The sequence below is a fragment of the Mus caroli genome, chromosome 4 (assembly GCF_900094665.2).
Source record: "Mus caroli chromosome 4, CAROLI_EIJ_v1.1, whole genome shotgun sequence".
Classification (NCBI taxonomy): domain Eukaryota; kingdom Metazoa; phylum Chordata; class Mammalia; order Rodentia; family Muridae; genus Mus; species Mus caroli.
The window spans coordinates 76,256,341-76,273,904 of NC_034573.1; the positions used below are offsets into that span (position 1 = coordinate 76,256,341).

General features: G+C 42.5%; 1 protein-coding gene and 1 pseudogene across 1 annotated transcript in view; both read left to right on the forward strand.

The window, feature by feature from the left end:
* The window catches only part of Ccdc171 (coiled-coil domain containing 171), a 349,604-nt gene that overhangs the window by 69,472 nt on the left and 262,568 nt on the right, over window positions 1-17,564 (forward strand). Inside the window, exons 7-8 of the mRNA XM_021161203.2 lie at window positions 4,295-4,387; window positions 6,704-6,864. Of these exons, the coding sequence (XP_021016862.1) occupies window positions 4,295-4,387; window positions 6,704-6,864 (254 nt within the window). The remainder of the gene's footprint in view (window positions 1-4,294; window positions 4,388-6,703; window positions 6,865-17,564) is intronic.
* Window positions 2,325-2,764, forward strand: LOC110292342 (annotated as a pseudogene).

The window sequence follows — 17,564 nt, forward strand, 5'->3', positions numbered from 1 at the left end:
AAAAGAGGCCCATTGGACTTGCCAACTTTATATGCCCCAGTACAGGGGAATGCCAGGGCCAAGGGGTGGGGGTAGGTGGGTGGGGGACTGGGGGGGGGAGTGTATTGGGGACTTTTTGGATAGCATTGGAAATGTAATTGAGGAAAATACCTAAAAAAAAAAAAAACAATAAAATACCAAACAGGATAAAAAGGCTTAAAGTTTAGTGACCGTTTTTCCTCCTCCAGGTGTGGGATGGTATTGTGGATAAATGTTAATGAATGTATAATAAATTAGCCTTTAAAATATAACAAAATGGATTATTGAACAACTATTATAGAATTAGTCCATTTGTGACGATTAATCGCAAGCTCAGAATCAGCTTTACAAGATGGATTTTCACCATATTGGTTACATAAAAAGTTGTTCAATAATAGGAGTTAGCAGATGATAGAGTCTGGAAACATCATCACTTTCCACTTATATGATTTTTTGCTATTCCGCAGCAAACTACAAACGTCTAGGACATGGTCCTATATGGGGCACCAGCGAGCAGTGGCTAAGTGATGGGTATTTGGGCGAGTGGTCTGCCCCAGTTTTCTTGCTGGTTATTTAGTAAGATTTATATTATTTAGTGTACAGGAAGTTTTCCTCAACTACTCCTTATAGTTCACATATAGACTCCTAAGCTAAAATGTATTGTATTTGAGGAGAAAAGAGTATAGTGGTCTCAGCTCTCCTGTTCAGACATTGGTCACTCACTGACAAGTACTTTCCTAACTGCGATGGACCTTTTGGAATCCATTCAAGCTGCAGGGTAAGGACAGATGCAGCGTGGGGAACATCTGGGTGAGTTTGCTTAGTTCTGGTGCTGAACTGGATTGGCAGCTCAGGCCTGGCTTGTGATAAGGAATACACGCCAAGGCTGGGCAGGAGACAGCCTTCTTGATGTTGTTGTATTTGAAGGATGAAAACTCACTTCCTTAAGGGTGAAAGGCTATCTGATTGTGCCTAATATTATTTAGTGATATGCAAGTAAGATAAAAAGAGCTCTGTTGACCCATAGTATTTCCTAGGCTAAAAGTCTCTCAGCTAGTATATTGTGATAAAGGACCTGTCAATCATCAGATGAAAAGCAAAGTGTGTATTATAGGAGGAATTACATACTTGAGCTGGCAAAATGGCTCCACAAGTAAAGGCGTCTACTACTAAGCCTGGTGATCAGAGTTAGAGTCCTAAACTGCACATGGTGGAAGGAGAGAACCGGCTCCTACCAGCTGTCTCTTGACCTCTGCATACACATACCACCCCAATAATTAAATGTAAAAAAACCAAGAACCATGTTTGGTTTTATGTGATTATAGAAGCCCATTGTTTTCAGCGTTAGTAAAAGGATGCATTATATTATAATATTTTATTACTGACTAAGCTCTATGTAGATAACTAACTTATATGTAGTTAAATTTAAGACTTTGGATTGAATGTGAACTTTAATCAGAATTATGTTATACTTTGTGCCACTAAGGTTGTGATTGTTAGAATTAAATATCTGGTACTTGTGTTAGCATTCTTTGTATTACAGGATGTGTGTGTGTGTGTGTGTGTGTGTGAGTGTGAGAGAGAGAGAGAAAGAGAGACAATGTGGAGAGAATTGTACGTTGGTGTTACTATAGCACCCTCTGCTGGACATAAGAGTTATTTCACCAGACTGGAAGATTAAAAAAAGATTATGAGTGCATTTATTTAATTATGCCTGTCAACAGGCCCCACTCTTGGGAGGTGTTTGCTTAAAGACTTGGTTATTTTTTTTTATTGCCTTGCTGATTTATTGATAGCGAAAGTTATAATAAACAGCATGTAAATTTGTTTTCTTTAGCACACTTCATTCAAAATGGGAAGATATGAAAAAAACCCATGTGATCTCCAGCTTATTATTTCAGCCTGTTTCATCTTGTTCTGTCCTGGAAACCTGGAGCTTTATCTTGATGTTTTTGAGTGGGATCCAGATTAGTAACTAGTGACTGGATTATATGTATAAGAAATAAAAATATGTTGTTGATTCTTTAATACAGAATTATAAACTATATTTAATAAACTATGAGACCAAGGAGAGAGCTCAGCTGGTTAAAGTACTCCCTTGCATTTGATCCCAGCCTGGGGATATGGAAACGGTCAGGTCCCTGGGCCTCCCTGGTTCCCTGGGTTGACCTGCTTGCTGAGTTCCAGGCCCATTGGAGGGTCTGTCTCAACCTTCCTCTAAAAACTTAAACACAAACCAAACTAAAAAATGGTACTAGAGCCCAGGTGGCTGCCTAAGATGGTGGAAGGGCAGGTTCTAGTACTGGATGGCCGAGGCCTCTTCTGGCCTGAGAAGCCCCTATGATTTCCTAGCCCTGAGCCGCATTTTTTGGCCCACTGTGTGAGGCATGCTGCCCCCCACAAGACGGAGAGAGGCCAGGCTGCCCTGGAGCGCCTCAAAGTGTTGGGTGGGATCCCTCCACCCTATGACAAGAAAAAGCGGATGGTGGTCCCGGCCGCCCTCAAGGTTGTGTGGCTGAAGCCTACCAGAAAGTTTGCTTACCTGGGGCATCTGGCTCCTGAGGTCGGGTGGAAGTACTAGGCAGCGACAGCCACTCTGGAGGGGAAACGGAAGGAAAAGGCCAAGATCCACACTCAGCAGAAGTAGCTCTTGAGGCTACTGAAACAGGCAGAAAAGAATGTGGAGAAGAAAATCTGCAAGTTCACAGAGGTCCTCACGACCAGGGGACTGGTGTCAACACAATAAAGACTGTGCCTCAGGCCTGCCTGGCCTGCCCTTCCTCCACCACAGACCAGGGAAGTGGGGACCAAACGTTCCTTAGTCACTGCTCCTGTGGATAGCGGGGGCATTTAGACATCTGAGAGCGCACCATCTGCTTGAGTTTTATTAAAGTGAAAACCATGGAATGACTTGAGCTTCAGTGTTGAAAATGAGTAGCAGGGCTGCCCCACCCACCTCACCCAGTACCATATTCTGCCACTATGAAAATGAGGGCTACACACCCGGGCTAGGATTTAGAAGTGCATGCCTAAGATCCTGACCAAGTAGAGGCACGACCTTTGCTCCTTCCCAACAGACCACAAGGCAATATTTTTCTGGCGGATTCTATGTGCTAATAAATTATTTGACTTTTAAAAAACTGGTACTTGGAACTCAAGATGGTGCTTGAGAAATAACACCCGGGCTGGAGAGATGGCTCGGCCGTTAAAGCCTGGTCTACAGAGTGAGCTCCAGGACATCCAGGGCTACGCACAGAAACCCTGTTTCAAAATCTATATAAAAGGGGGGAAAAAGATGATGTTATAGACAGATTCCTTTGTCTTTTGGATTTATACCATCTATAGTTTTCATATCGGAATTACTGTTTTCTGCCTCTGGAGACTTATTTTCTAGTGTACTAAGTCATTCAGACATATTGATAAGGAGGGTTAGTTAGAGAGAGGACCCAGCACTTGAAAACAATGGCTGCCCAGGTTTGATTCCTGGCACCAACATTGAGTAACTCAGCAATTGCCTATAACTCTAAGGGGACCCAGGGTCTTTGGCCACCACAGACACTGCATTCACTTGCACCTAGGTCCCCCTACACGTAATTTAAAGAAATAAAAAATACATCTTAAATAAATATTGAAAGGACTGGGTGTGGTAGAAGTGCATTTAATCCCAGCACTCGGGAGGCTGGGGCAGCCACATCTTTGTGAGTTCCAGCCCCACTAGGTCTACACTGGGAGATCATCTGAAGTAGAAAACAGTACTGATATGGCTGTCAAATCTAAATAAAGCAAGTAGCACAGTGTACACAAGTACCTTGTATGTTGTGTGCTTTGAAACACAGAATGATGCAGAATGACTCCTGGGAATGCAGGCCCCACATCGTGTCTAGAGAGGACCATGGGACAGAAGGGAACTTGCCAAGCCTATGTTCTGTGCTATAGCAGCCACCATGGAAGTGTGTGCCTGGAAGTAGAGTTTCTTCCTAATTGATTACATGGAGACTGTACCTCAATAAGATTAAAAAAAGAAAAAGAAGCAAGGCTTTGGAGCAGTCTTCTTGGGCATTGTTTTTACACCCCCTTCCTGCAAAGGATGAGACGTGGGGCTAGATACACCTGTAATACTAGGTAGGACTTGGGATGCTGAGGCAGGAGGATCGTGGGTTCTAGGTTGGCTACACAGCTTATGCCATCTAAAGTGTTAGTTATAATCCTGTGATTGGCATTCTCTAGGTGCTTTTTAATGCCGATGTTAATGAGTTTGAACTTAACTTATCTTTAGGCAACCACTCTAAGGGTGAGGAAGTTGGAAGAGAATATTGAAGCAGAAAGAGCAGCACATTTGGAATCAAAATTTAATTCTGAAATTATTCAGGTAAGTTGCATTCGTGTTTTTGGCATAAATTTTCTCAGGTTGCAGCAGCTAGGAAACTAAGGTCTGTGTTGGGAATGGTAGCATACTGCTGTGACACTGTGGTTAGGGTAACCAGTTTGGATCTCTGTTAGGGGTGATGTTGGCACACTATAGCCTCAGGCTGGGGTATCACCACTGCCTGCCCTTAGGTCTTGTCTATGTGTGGCTGTATTTGTACTGTGATGGAAGAACACAGTGCTCACAGCAGCAAGTTCAGTTGGCTTTCTGTGACTACAGTGGAACACAGGAGATGACCCTACCTAATAACCTTACCTATAAAGAGATCATGTCTGTTTGGCTCATGCTCCACTTGTGTGGTTTTCTGGTGGGGCGCCACACCATGGAGGGAGTCCACTCACCTCCCACTTGGTGAGCTGGGAGGCAAGGCAAGAAAGGATGAAGAAGCAGGGTCTCATTAGTCCACTCTTGTTGATGCCAGGGCCTCACACCCACCTCCCGATGGTCTGTAGGACCACCTGGTAGTGCCATTCTGGGCACGAGGCTTTGATACTTGGATTCATCATCCAAATGGCAGCATCTTGAAAAACATAAAGTATTACCACTTGGCACTTTACAGGGTGATTAGTTCTTCCCTTGTCTGCTTATTCTTGTTCTTTTCACCGTTTGTCCAGGTTTAGCATTCTGTGTACTGGTCTGGATTTTGCTTTCTTCAGGATGGATGAGCAGTACATTTTTCTTAAAGTGGTATGCAGCTATTCAACAGCTACATATCATTGTTTTGAGAAAATACACTTTGTGTATTTGTTCTGCTGTTGGTAGACACAGGCATCTAATTTTAAGATGTCGTATTCTGCAAAACTTCAAATACATGCAAAAGTTGTCAGACCATTAAAACCAAATCTCGGTTCACCCATCCCCCAGCTGCAAACCTACCTCAGGCTAGTTGTGATTTGTAATTATCCCCTGCACTGTTCTGCTTCCAGATTATATTAAATGAAATCTAAGTTATCATGTCATATCACTACGAATATTTCCATCAGACAGGGTTGTTTGACTGTAAAGGTTCCTCTTCTATAGGAAAAAAGTCTACAGGGGCAAAGTGCTCTGTTTAACCTTATATATGTTTTTAAATTTGAAGTTGCATTATATGTTTATATGTGTGTATGTGCATGTGTGTATGTGCATGTGTGCATGTGTGTGTGCATGCCACAATGCCCATGTGAAGGTCAGAATGAACAGCTTGTGGGAGCTGATTCTATCCTCTGCTGTGTAGGTCCTGGTGACTCAGGTAATTAGGCTGGGTGGCAAGTGCCTTTACCCTCTGAGCCATCTTGTTTAAGCTTATAATTATATTCATGTCATAATTCGCTTTCAAAACCATTTAAGATATTTTATAAAAAATCCGTGAATGCATTAGAAGGCAAAGACAGCGAGACAGCATCATCCCGCTTCTGCTTCTGTATCTCGGTTCTTCATCTTCTACACCTTGTCCCATTGGATGCTTTAAAAAGGATCCTATACTTTTGCTTCTAAGTTTTTAGACTTTTCTGCATTAAGATTCTATTTTTGAGATTATAATTTAATTACATTTCTGCCTTCCATTTCTTCCCTCCAAATCTCATATACCCCTCCCTGCTGTCTTAATTCATTACCTCTATTTTCATTAATTGGTATTGTATGTGATATATACAATATGTATTTGTATATAGACATATTACTGTGTAAAACCTGTTGGGTCCGTATAATGTTGCTTGAATGCATGCTGGTACAGCCTGGTAGGATTTCATGAAGGAGGCAGAGGCAGGAGGATCTAGGGTTTAAAACTACCTTGTTTATTTTCTTTTAAAACAAAAACAGAAAGAAAGAAATGTTTAGATAAATGACAAAATCTGTTGTTGATGAGATAGTCTATTTAATTTAAAATGGAAACATTTCTTAGCTTTTAAAAAATCACTTCTCCGTCTAATGTTTGGCTGTGGGTCTCTGTGCCCATCTTCCTCTAAACATATGTAGCAGGTGTGCAGCTTGGTCTTCATGCTGGCCCCTAATGACTGGAGCGGGGCCTTACCCTGACTCTTGTTGCCTGACTCTGGGTCCTGCTCCCCTAACTGGGCTGTCTTGTCTGGCCCTGATGGGGGAGGATGTACCTAGTCCTGCACTGACTTGAGGTGCCAGGGTGGGTTGGTTCCCCGGGAGGGTCCTCCTCCTTCCCAGAGGTGAAGGGGCGGGGGCGGGGGGCTCTGATTGGGATGTAAAGTGAATAAATAAACAAAATAATCAATTAATGGAAAAGTTTATTTCTCTGTCATCTTGTAGTTACGGATTCGAGACCTTGAAGGAGCTTTACAAGTAGAAAAAGCCAGCCAGGCAGAGGCTGTGGCTGACCTGGAAATGATCAAGAATGAATTCAAAGAGGTTGAGAGTGCATATGAGCGAGAGAAGCAAAACACACAGGAGAGCTGTGCGAAGCTGAACTTGTGAGTATCATACGGGAAAGGTCTAAGTCTGTGCGAAGGTTCTGTGAGTGCTGAGTGTGAATATGTAGCACTTTGTATACGAATACTAAGCTGCTCTTAATGTCCGCGGTAGACCAAGGAGCAAAGGCCTCCATAAGACATATGCAGATGCCCTTGAAGGTAAATGTGGAGGTGCCCTCTTGCTCTGGAGTGTTCTAAGAAGTCCCAGAAGTGCATTTATACCCTGGAAGTAAATATGTTAATGTATATGCATTTTTTATTAGTTAATATAGTGGCATCTTAAACATCTTGATTCATAAGCTACATGGGGAGATAATGCTTAGAATTTCTTTGAACTGCAGAAATAATAGTAGTTGCAATAATGTTAGAACTGGTGGGAAAGAAACATGCATTAGGGTTCACTTTGTACATGGCTACCAAATAGTTTCATTTAACTAACCTAACGTCCTACAAGGTAGCTACTTTTTATTTATCGTGGTGGTGGTGGTGGTGGTGGTGGTGGTGGTGGTGGTGGTGGTGGTGTATTTGTGTGTGTGTGTGTGTAATACAAGTGTGCATCTGTATGTGTGTCGCATCTGTGCATATGCGTCTTGAAACTGGAGACTGACATGGAAGGTCTTCCTCATTTGCTCCCCATGTTATTATCCTGAACCTTCTGAACCGGGAGCCCACCGATTCAGCTGGGCTGGTTGGCCGGCGAGCCCCGGAGACCTAGCTGCCTCTGTTCCCCCTGAGCTGCAGTTACATGCCTCAGCTCAGGGCCTCAGGCTTGTGGGGTTGGTGTGCATGCTACTGACTGAGCTTTCTCCTCTCCCCTTTAATACCAGCTTTTCAGACATGAAAATAGAGTCTTAATGAGGGTGAGGACTCCCATGGGCCTCATCCTTTTCCAGCTAATCTTCATCTTGAAAGTTCTATGAACTATTATATAAATGGAAGATTTTAATATGGTTCAAAAATGTCTTGATAGTAGCAATTTCAAACCATTGTCCCCAAAATAAGAATTACAACATCATTGGTAGGTTTGTTCTGTCTCTGTCTCTGTCTCTGTCTCTGTCTCTCTCTGTATGTGTGTTTATTCTGGCAGAGTATATCCAGTATATCTCTGGCTGGCCTAGAACTAGCTATGTTGACCAGGCTGGCCTCAAACTTACAGAAATCTGCCTGCCTGTGCCTCTTGCTAAGATTCATGATATCACACCTAATTCTGTATTCTGTTTTTGTATTGAGTTAGAGTCCCATATAACTGCCTGGGCTGGTTGTGGACTTTTGAGTGTAGTGTAGGTAGCCCTCAAACGTGGAAGCTTCTCCTTCAGCCTTCCTAGTCTCTGGGATCACAGCCTTGTGTTGTAGCTATAGCTTAAAATGTTCTTCTTAACCAAGACTTCTTTTCTTCTTTTAAAATTTGTTTTCTTTATTACTATTTGCTGGGGTATATTAGTAGACATCAAAAGAAAACTTTGGCTAGTCAGTGTTCTTTCATCTTTATGTGGCTTCAGGATTTTGAACTCAGGTCTCCAGGCTTGTGTGGCAAGCGCTATACTTGCTGAGTCATCTCACTGGCCCGTAGCTGAATTTTCTTGCCTTCTCTAGGATCATATTCTGTATATGTTAATCTCAGGTTAGTGTCATTTATTTTATTTAATCATTGCTTGAATCTGCACATTTAATGTTTGAATACTTTTAAATATTCAAATGTATGTTTAAGTATTAAGCAGCATAGAAATATATATGAAGAACTTTTATGAAAAGTCTAGTATGTTTCTTTAGCTTTGCTTTGATGTAAGAAGTAAACCTGCCAAGAACACAGTTTGGGCTCTCAGTGGTTAAAAGATTTAGAGTAATGAGATAATAAACATCTTTGATGAAGTAATAAATTCCTTTCCCTATCAAAATCAAAGCAGAAGGCAGATGGTTCTCTTTCATGTAGAGGAGCCTCCATGGGCGGGGCTGGGGCTTCCAGGATGTCTGCCATGAGGGTCTCTCACCTGTGTTGGCTTGTAGTTGGGCTCCCAAGGAAATTCTTTCCTGAACTTTTGTTTTGCTATTATTTCTGTTTTGGAGGTTGGAAGTTTTGCTCAAATTTTTTACTCTAGCAAGTATCAGTTGATAATTCTAAGTACTCATGACCAAGTCTCTTGCGCGCGTCCAACTCGACCAGCAAGAATGACGCTGCAACAGGATCCTTCTGCACACGTTTATTGGGAGAGCTTGATTGTAGAGGCGAATAGACCCCGATCCCAGCACTGGTGCTGCTTTATATAGGCCTAGGAGAGGCGTGTCTCACACCCGGATTGGTTGTGCTTGGTTGATGCTTACCACCTCATTTGCATGCCTACATCTGATTGGTTAATTTCTCTCTCATCTGATTGGTTAACTTTTCTCTCATCTGATTGGTCAATTTCTCTCTCATCTGATTGGTTAATTTTGGTTAATTCTCAAAACTTCATCTTGGCAAAAAACCCTTTTCTGCCTATGTATGTGTGGTGGCCAGCAGAAGCCTGTGCCACTCTGCAACGGCACATGTGGCTTCCCACACAAGTCCTTTAGTTCTTTTATATGATGACCCTGTTATAGTTTGGATAGGAAGTGTCTCCAAAAAGGCTAATAAGCTGAGGGCCTAGTCTGTGTCTGCTTCCTGAGGACTCTGATCCAATTAAAGGGCTAATCTGTTGATGGATTTATAATTTCACATCATTTTTGGGAGAGGAGGAAATAGGTGGCTGCAGGTGTGCCTTTGAAGGGTGTGATGCGTCTCCAGTACTTTTCAGGTTCCCTCTGCCTCCTGGCTGCTTACGATGCTTGCAGCTTCGCCACCACATTCTCTTTGCCATGACATTTTGTCTTACTCTGGGCCCATGAGCAAAGAAGTACGCTTACCATGGTCTGAAACTTATACAACTGTGGACATCTTTCTCATTTTTTTATTTAAAATTTTTAACATTTTTATTTTGGGTGTGTGTGTATGTGTGTGTGTGCGCATACCTGTATTGTGTGTGTGCACACTATGGCATCGTTGTGGAGGTCAGAAAACAACTTACAGGAGTTGGTTTTCTCCAACGTGTGGGTTTCAAGGATCGAAGTATGACTTACCATCAGATGTTTTAAACCAATGAGTCATCTTACTGGTTCCTTTTCTTCTTTTAAAGTTATTTTATCATTTGTATCATCACAGTGAAAGCAGATGATGAATCCATGCCCTTAGCTGTTTGTTATTTCCATGTAATTGTGTTATAACAATACAAGTTAATAACAACTGTAGTACTGACAGCTTAACAGCTAAAGCCCTGTGCTCACAACGGTTCCTGTGGATCTCTTCTCCCATCCCATTGCTTCTTTCCTTGTGTAATGTGAAAGTGTCTGCTTTGTGTGGTATGATGAGGATGCTATTGCTTGAGGGATCAGAGTGTATAAGTGAGTGAGTGTGCTGACAAAAGCATCTTTTTTTTTTAAAGATTTATTTATTTTATATATGTGAGTACACTGTTGTTGTCTCCAGACACACCAGAAGAGGGCATCAGATTCCATTACAGATGGTTGTGAGCCACCATGTGGTTGCTGGGAATTGAGCTCAGGACCTCTCAGGAAGATCAGTCAGTGTTCTTAACCTCTGAGCCATCTAAGGAAGAATAGATGATGATGATGATGATGATAATTATGTTTTTGGTTTTCTTTTTTGAGACAGGGTTTCTCTATATAGCCCTGGCTGTTCAGAACTTACTATGTAGATCAGGCTGGCCTCACAGAGATCCATCTTCCTCTGCCTCCTGAGTGCTGGATTTGAAGGCATGCACCACATTGGGCAAGGATGGGTTTATTTTAGCTCACAGCTCAGGCTTGAAAAGATGCAGTGCCGGGACAAGTCTTGTCCGTGGCAGAGGATGTGAGGTTGCTTGGTCACATCTTACTGAGTCCGTAAGTGCAGGGCTCAGTTTGGAAATGGGCTGGGACATAGCCTTCAGAGCCTAATTCCTGGTGACCACTTCCTTCAGCTAGTCCTTACCTCTCCAAGTTTCTGCAGTCTTCTAGAACAGCGCCATCAGCTGGGGACTGTTCAAACACAGGGACCCATGGAGGACATTTCATGTGCAGACCCTGACCTTGAGTTGCCTTATTTCCTACTTCTGGCTCGCTCTTCAGAATCTTTAAAAAATGAATTTTAATTTTAGTTAGCCTATAAAATAGTGAGATTTTGTTTTCTTTTAACATTACAATAATTTTTTTTTAACTTGGCAAAGTTAAAAAAATCTAAAAAAAGTTTATCTATTCCTTGAAAGATTTATACAGATATGTGACATGTGTTGATAATATTCTCTCTTCACTCTTCCCACGACTTTCTGTGACATCTCCCTCTCAACTTCGTGTCTTCCTTTAGTATTTATTTGTTTATTAAAAAAGATTTATTTTATGTATATGAGTACACTGTAGCTGTCTTCAGACACACCAGAAGAGGCCATTGGATCCCGTTACAGATGGTTGTGAGCCACCACGTGTTTCCTGGGAATTGAACTTAGGACCTCTAAGCCATCTCTCTAGCCCTTACTTATTTATATTTTAACCCACTGAGGCCAACAGGTGCTCATATGTGTATGGGTGTGCTGTCACCTACTTGGGCCATGATGGAAATTTTAATGGGCTTTATTCTGTGGAGGTGAGTTCCTGTGTGCAACAGCCATATCATGTCCAGAAGACAATATCCTGAGGATTCATCTCCATCCTCCAGCCCTTACATCTTTTAAGGGCTTTTTCGACTCCTCTTTTAAATGTATAAAGCTACTTACTCATAGTGACTTACTCTTGACTTACACTTGAAACAGTAATGTGTCTGTGCTTTAATTACTACTCACTGCAATAAGAAGCCTTTCTGTGGCTGGAGAGACAGATGGGTTGTTAAGGGCATTTGCTGGTCTTGCAGAAGACCTGAGCGTAGTTATCAGAACATACATATGCGCTCACAACCATCTACAACTCCAGTTCTTCTGGTGCACAAACATACATGGAAGAAATCATTCATAAAATATAAACAAATAAATCTTAGATAATGAAGCTTTTATGATCAGCAGCACAGATCTATTGATATATCAATATAATATATATTATATATAAATATATATATAATAAATAAATATATATATTTAGAAGGCAGTTTGACATCATAACCATTTAGAAAAACATCAATTAGTTCTTCTCTGGTGCCCATGACTTCTGTAGCCATGGGTTTTGCCCATGTTTACAGCACTGGGCATGGATTTCCTCTTATGGAGCAGGTCAAAATTCCAGTGAAGAGATTGGGTTATTATGGTAGGCTTACCTTCATAAATGGTATTGCTACTGTTGTGTCAGTTGGCACATCTTGGTTGGCAGGTCAGTGTTGTAGCACTCAGGGTTCAGTGCTAGACAAGACAACTGATGTCTTTTCTCTCTCAGCCTGTGTTGCACCTTCCAGTGCTAGGAAATCTAACCATCAAGGAGAGTCATTTCAATACTGATTTTTCTGTGTTCTGCACCCCATGAGTGGTGTCTTCAACAATAGGATCTTATATCTAGTTCTGTTAGAATCCATAGCAGTGGTAGTAGCTATGTTATCTTGGGTTCCTCTGGAGCTTCTTTGTCCAGTAATTTGTTAGGAAGTTTCTTGGTTTTCTTTCTATTGCTGTGATACACACTCTGACCAAAGCAACTTGGGGAGGATGGGTTTATTTGGCTTATACACATGCATCGCAGCCCAGTGTGGAGGGAAGCCAAGGTAGGAACTCAAGCTGGATGGAAACCTGGAGGCAGGAATAGATGTCGAGACAATGGCGGAATGCTGCTTATTGGCTTGATTTCCACAACTTGCTCAGCTTGCTATTTATTTATTTATTTATTTATTTATTTATATACAACTCAGGACCACCTACCTAAGGGTGACAGCACCCACAGTGGGCTGGGACCTCCCACACCAATCATTAATAAAGAAAATGCCCCACAGAGTTTTGCTTGTAGGTCAGTCAGATGGAGGCATTTTCTCAATTGAGGCTCCTTCTTCGACTCTAGCTTGTGAAGTTGACAAACAACAACAACAACAACAACACTACCCAGCACAGAAGGTGACCTGTGCGTTGCACAGAGAGTTCCATTTAATAACCCATGTCTGCTGAGAGCAGCATTGCCCACCATGTGGGTGTTCTTGATCAAACTTCCTTTTAAGAAATAGTTTTGAATTAGCTCATAAACAAGTAGGGTTTCATAAGACTTCATGCACTCTTAGTTTGGGCTAACCTACTCCTTACCCTTTTCTCCATGTCTGTCCATGTCAATGTTTGAATCCTTACCTCCCATGTTCTCCCTCATTCTTTCATGTTACACATGTTCTGCTGTCCTCTTCTGTTACATAATAGATTTTTACCGGGTTTGCAAGATCTTGGGGTCCCAAGTAGCTCCTTCATGGACACCTTATTTTAATTAAGTCTCCTCTGGCCCCCCAGTTCCTGGTCCCTGTTGGCTGCTGACCTCTTCTGATGCTATCATTCTCCCTCTCTACTTTCATTTCACATGTATTTTATTGCATCCCTGTGTGTCCTGTCAGCCCAGTGGCTGATTGCTAGTATCTCTGCATGTGCACATTCAAAGCTAGGACTCTGATACAAGAGAGGGCATGCAGCACCTGGGTGAACTCAACTTGTATAACTTTTTCTACTTCTATTCATTTATATGCAAATTTCATGATTTAATTTTTTTCCTCGACAGCTAAGTACTATTTCTTTCTACCGATGTATCACCTTTTCATTATCCATTTATCAGCTGATGGTCATTTGTGCTGAGTCTTTCCCAGCTGTGGTCAATAGAGTAGTGATGAGCATAAGTACCGATGTAGTAAGAGATGAAGCCTTTGGGGCATATGCCCAGGAGTGGTGCAGATGGATTGTATGGTAGATATAGGATAGGGGTCATGAAAATGTTTAGTTGAGAAGCCAGGAAGAAAACCCAGCAACATTCTGATTATTGGAGCAAACAAACAGCAAAACTACTAAAAAGTAAAACAACCCCCAATTTGGATTTCTGTATGGGGCTCCCTGCTAAGTCCTAAACAATGGGCTAACACTGCAACTTCCACTCATACAGACAGACAACATGCTTCTTCAACCAGAAAAATGGGGAGTGGAGAACCAACAGTGGCACTGATGGAGGAAGCCAAGACAAAGCTGTATTTTTGGAGAGAGATGTCATTAAATCCAGAGAGGAGCATAGTTCCATAAGGCTCTGAAGGCCAAGAGCCTCCTGATAAAAAGATTTTAGTCCAGTTTAGACAAGTCATAGCAGTGGATGTAAGAACATTGCCCTCCACTCCCCCTCTGCTCCCCCCACCCCCAAAAGAAGCTTGGACCTATAACAGTCTGAGAGCCTTTCTTTCCGAAATCTCTGAGCTATGATATCAGAGAGTAGCAGGAAGCCCTACCCTGTGCCCATAGTCATATCGCATGATGTGTTGTAGAAGCTCACTGACCTGATTGCATTGCCTCATTCCTGGAACAGACAGACTCATTGTTGTCTAACAGCTGCCATGTACTGAAAAGAAGCCATAAGCTTGAGGACCCACTATTTATCCTGACCATTTTCTATCATGGTCCAGATGCACTGTAATGGTAGTGTGTTAGACAGGAGCGTAGGTAATGTATTTTTAGCCTTCCAGAGATGCAAGTATCCATTCAGAGGTACTGTTCCCAAGTCCTTGTTCTTACTATTGAAGACCAGAGCCAGAGTTTGTAGCTGTTAAGGTTTGTGGTCTCCTTGGGGATGCCCTTTAAGTCTTTGTGAATAATACAAGCATATACAAGGAGGAACTTGGGAAACGAAGCTTCTATCACTTTCGGTCAGCATACTATCTTTGACTTTCCAGCGTCTAGTAGACATATCCCATGACCCAGATATTGCTATACTATCATTGATTCTTGCAATAGGAAAGATCTGGTCTTGTGTCCATCATTAACCACACCCCCAGGATTAGAGATAGACTTTTCGGGTTGTCTTCTTCAGTACCTGGGAGGAACCTAGCTCTGTTGTATGGGTACCCCAGTCTTTCTAGGTCATACCTTTGGTCTTTAAGAATGTGGATCTTGGTAAGCTGGCTTATTGGACACGGCCTACAAAAAGCATCCTGCATGTCACTTGTTGCAATCTAGCCACTGAGTAACGGCACCTTAATAAGTGTCCCTAGGTAAAATGATCTCCTTGAGGAAATGGGAAAGTTGTGCTGAGTAACCATTCTACAGCCTGACTTCCTGTTTCTTCAGGTAGAATACTAAGAGTCTCTTCCCAAGGGGTGGGAGTGAGGGAGTGAGGTAGCAGAAAGCGAGGGAGGTCCTTCCTTTTGGGAACCAAATGATCCAGGCAAACTACAAGTCTGGATCCTTGCTTTCAACTCCAGGCAAGGCAGGTGCTTTCTGGGCCACAATACGCTGTACAGAGAGGGTCTTAAAGCCACACGAGGCAGGGAAGTGGAGAGCAGCAGGCCACCCAGTCATGTGCTGGGCCTTGGGATAGCATACTTTAGTATGATTGTCTTAGAAATTGGCCTGGACTCTGGTTTGCAGTAGGAAGTTGTTACCAGTGTTGTTAGGTTCAGAGCCCTAACAAGCTAGGACTCATCACCCACCAACAGTGGGCCACTTAAACAGACAAGTAATACTGGTAAAAGCCAGGGAAAGGATATATTCTCTATGGCCTCATTGGGCAGAGAGAAAAAAGGGTTTAGTGACTCCCCAGCCCATTTCGGGGCCCTGACATAGGTTTAAGTAGAGGGCGAGGAGCATTTATAATTAAGTAGTCCTTCTCAGGGATGGTCTGCCCATCACTGTTGTCATGGCTCCAGTCTTTCCTGTCAGGTAGTCTGACAAGTTGTCAAAGCTATGGGAAATCACTTTCTGAGAGACTCGTTTCCTCATTGGCTGGCATTGGGCTTCAGTCTTTTCCTTCTAGGGTGAGATTCTTGGAGAAATTCTGATTCTTTGTAGAATTCCCAGTCTCAGTAGTCTGTAGTTGAAGGAAGGGTCACAAGTGAACTGTTTCTTGAAACAAATATTTTTAGGTTTATTTTTTCTATTTTATGTTGTATGAGTATTTTATGTGCATGGGTGTGCAACTCATGTGTGCCTCTATGCACAGAGGTCAGAGGAGGCCATTAGATCCCCAGGAACTGGAGTTCCAAGTGGTTGTGAGCTACCACGTGGGTACCGGGAACTGGACCTGGTCCTGTGCAATGGTGATGAGGGATCTGAACTGGCGAGCCATCTTCCTAGCCTTGTTTAGAACGTCTTCATTTCTGCAGGGATGCTGTATGAAGGAGGAGTAGGGTATGATTTGATAAAGGGAATGGGAAGCATGAGGGGCTGGGGCAGGAACAAGCAGCTTTCTGATGAGCCCAAGTTTCCATACATGAGTCTCATTGTGCTTTCTTCGTATTCTTCCCCGTCTATAATCCTCCCTTGTCTTCTTTCATGATGGCCCGTTCCTCCACTAAAAAGTCTGTTTTCATGTTGTGTGAGTGTATGTGTGTGTGTACATGCAAGCACTGCACATGTGTATTTATGTGTACATTTAATTCTGTGTTCCATAGATGAATGTAAATGTGGCATTTATCTTTTTTTGTTCCAACTATTCTTTCTTATGAGCAATACTTTAAAAAAGATTTTATTATATGGGATTTTTGCCTGTGTGTATGTATGCACATGCCTGGTGTTCTCAGAGGCTGGAAGAGGGTATCAGATCTTTGGGGACTGGAGTTGTGGACAGTGGTGAGCTGCCATGAGGGAGCTTGGAGTTGAACCTGGGTCTTCTAGAAGAGCAGTAAGTGCTCTTAAATGCTGAGCCATCTCTCCAGCCCCTGAACCACATTTTAGTTTATAACCCCGGGAGTAAGGAAGTTTAGGGCATACCTGAAGCACTGATATAGCAATAACAAAGCTGTAGCGTAAGCAGGACCAGAGAGATGACAGTGGTTCAGTGTTTTGTTTTTATTTAGGAAATAAACTTACTCTTTCATGAGTAAGGGGAAAGAGGACTGTCCAGGTTGGCATGGGGGAAGCCAAACCCTTGTTGGCTAAGTTGGCCTGGCCACCTGGATGTGGTTTTGAGCTCCAGGGCAGTGTTCTCACACTTGTGAAAAGCGACTGCGTGACAGATCACACTGACCAGGGCCTGGTGACCGACACATCAGTAAGGGGACCTTGTGGTGGTTGGAGGGGCTCCGGGCAGGGTGAGATCAGCTCCAGGCATAGAGATCCCATGGGTACAGCTGCCCAGATGGAGCCCAGTGTGTCAGATCACTCTTCAGGGCACATTGTCACTGTCCTGGTTAAGGCTGTTAAAGTTGTTTCTTGATGGGATTTTATTGTGTGGCAGGAAAAGATATCTATGATGCATTTCAGAATCAGAATTCTAATTCTAACTCACAGTTTCATAAAAGTCAATATGAAATTGTATATAGGTGGAATATGTATTCCATATCTCTATCACTACATTTTTCTTAGTTATAAAGGATTCTTTAAGAAGTTCCAGCTGTTAATAAGAACACATGCTCCACTATGTTCATAGCAACCTTATTTATAATAGCCAGAAGCTGGAAAGAACCCAGATATCCCTCAACAGAAGAATGGATACAGAAAATGTGGTACATTTACACAATGGAGTACTACTCAGCTATTAAAAACAATGGATTTATG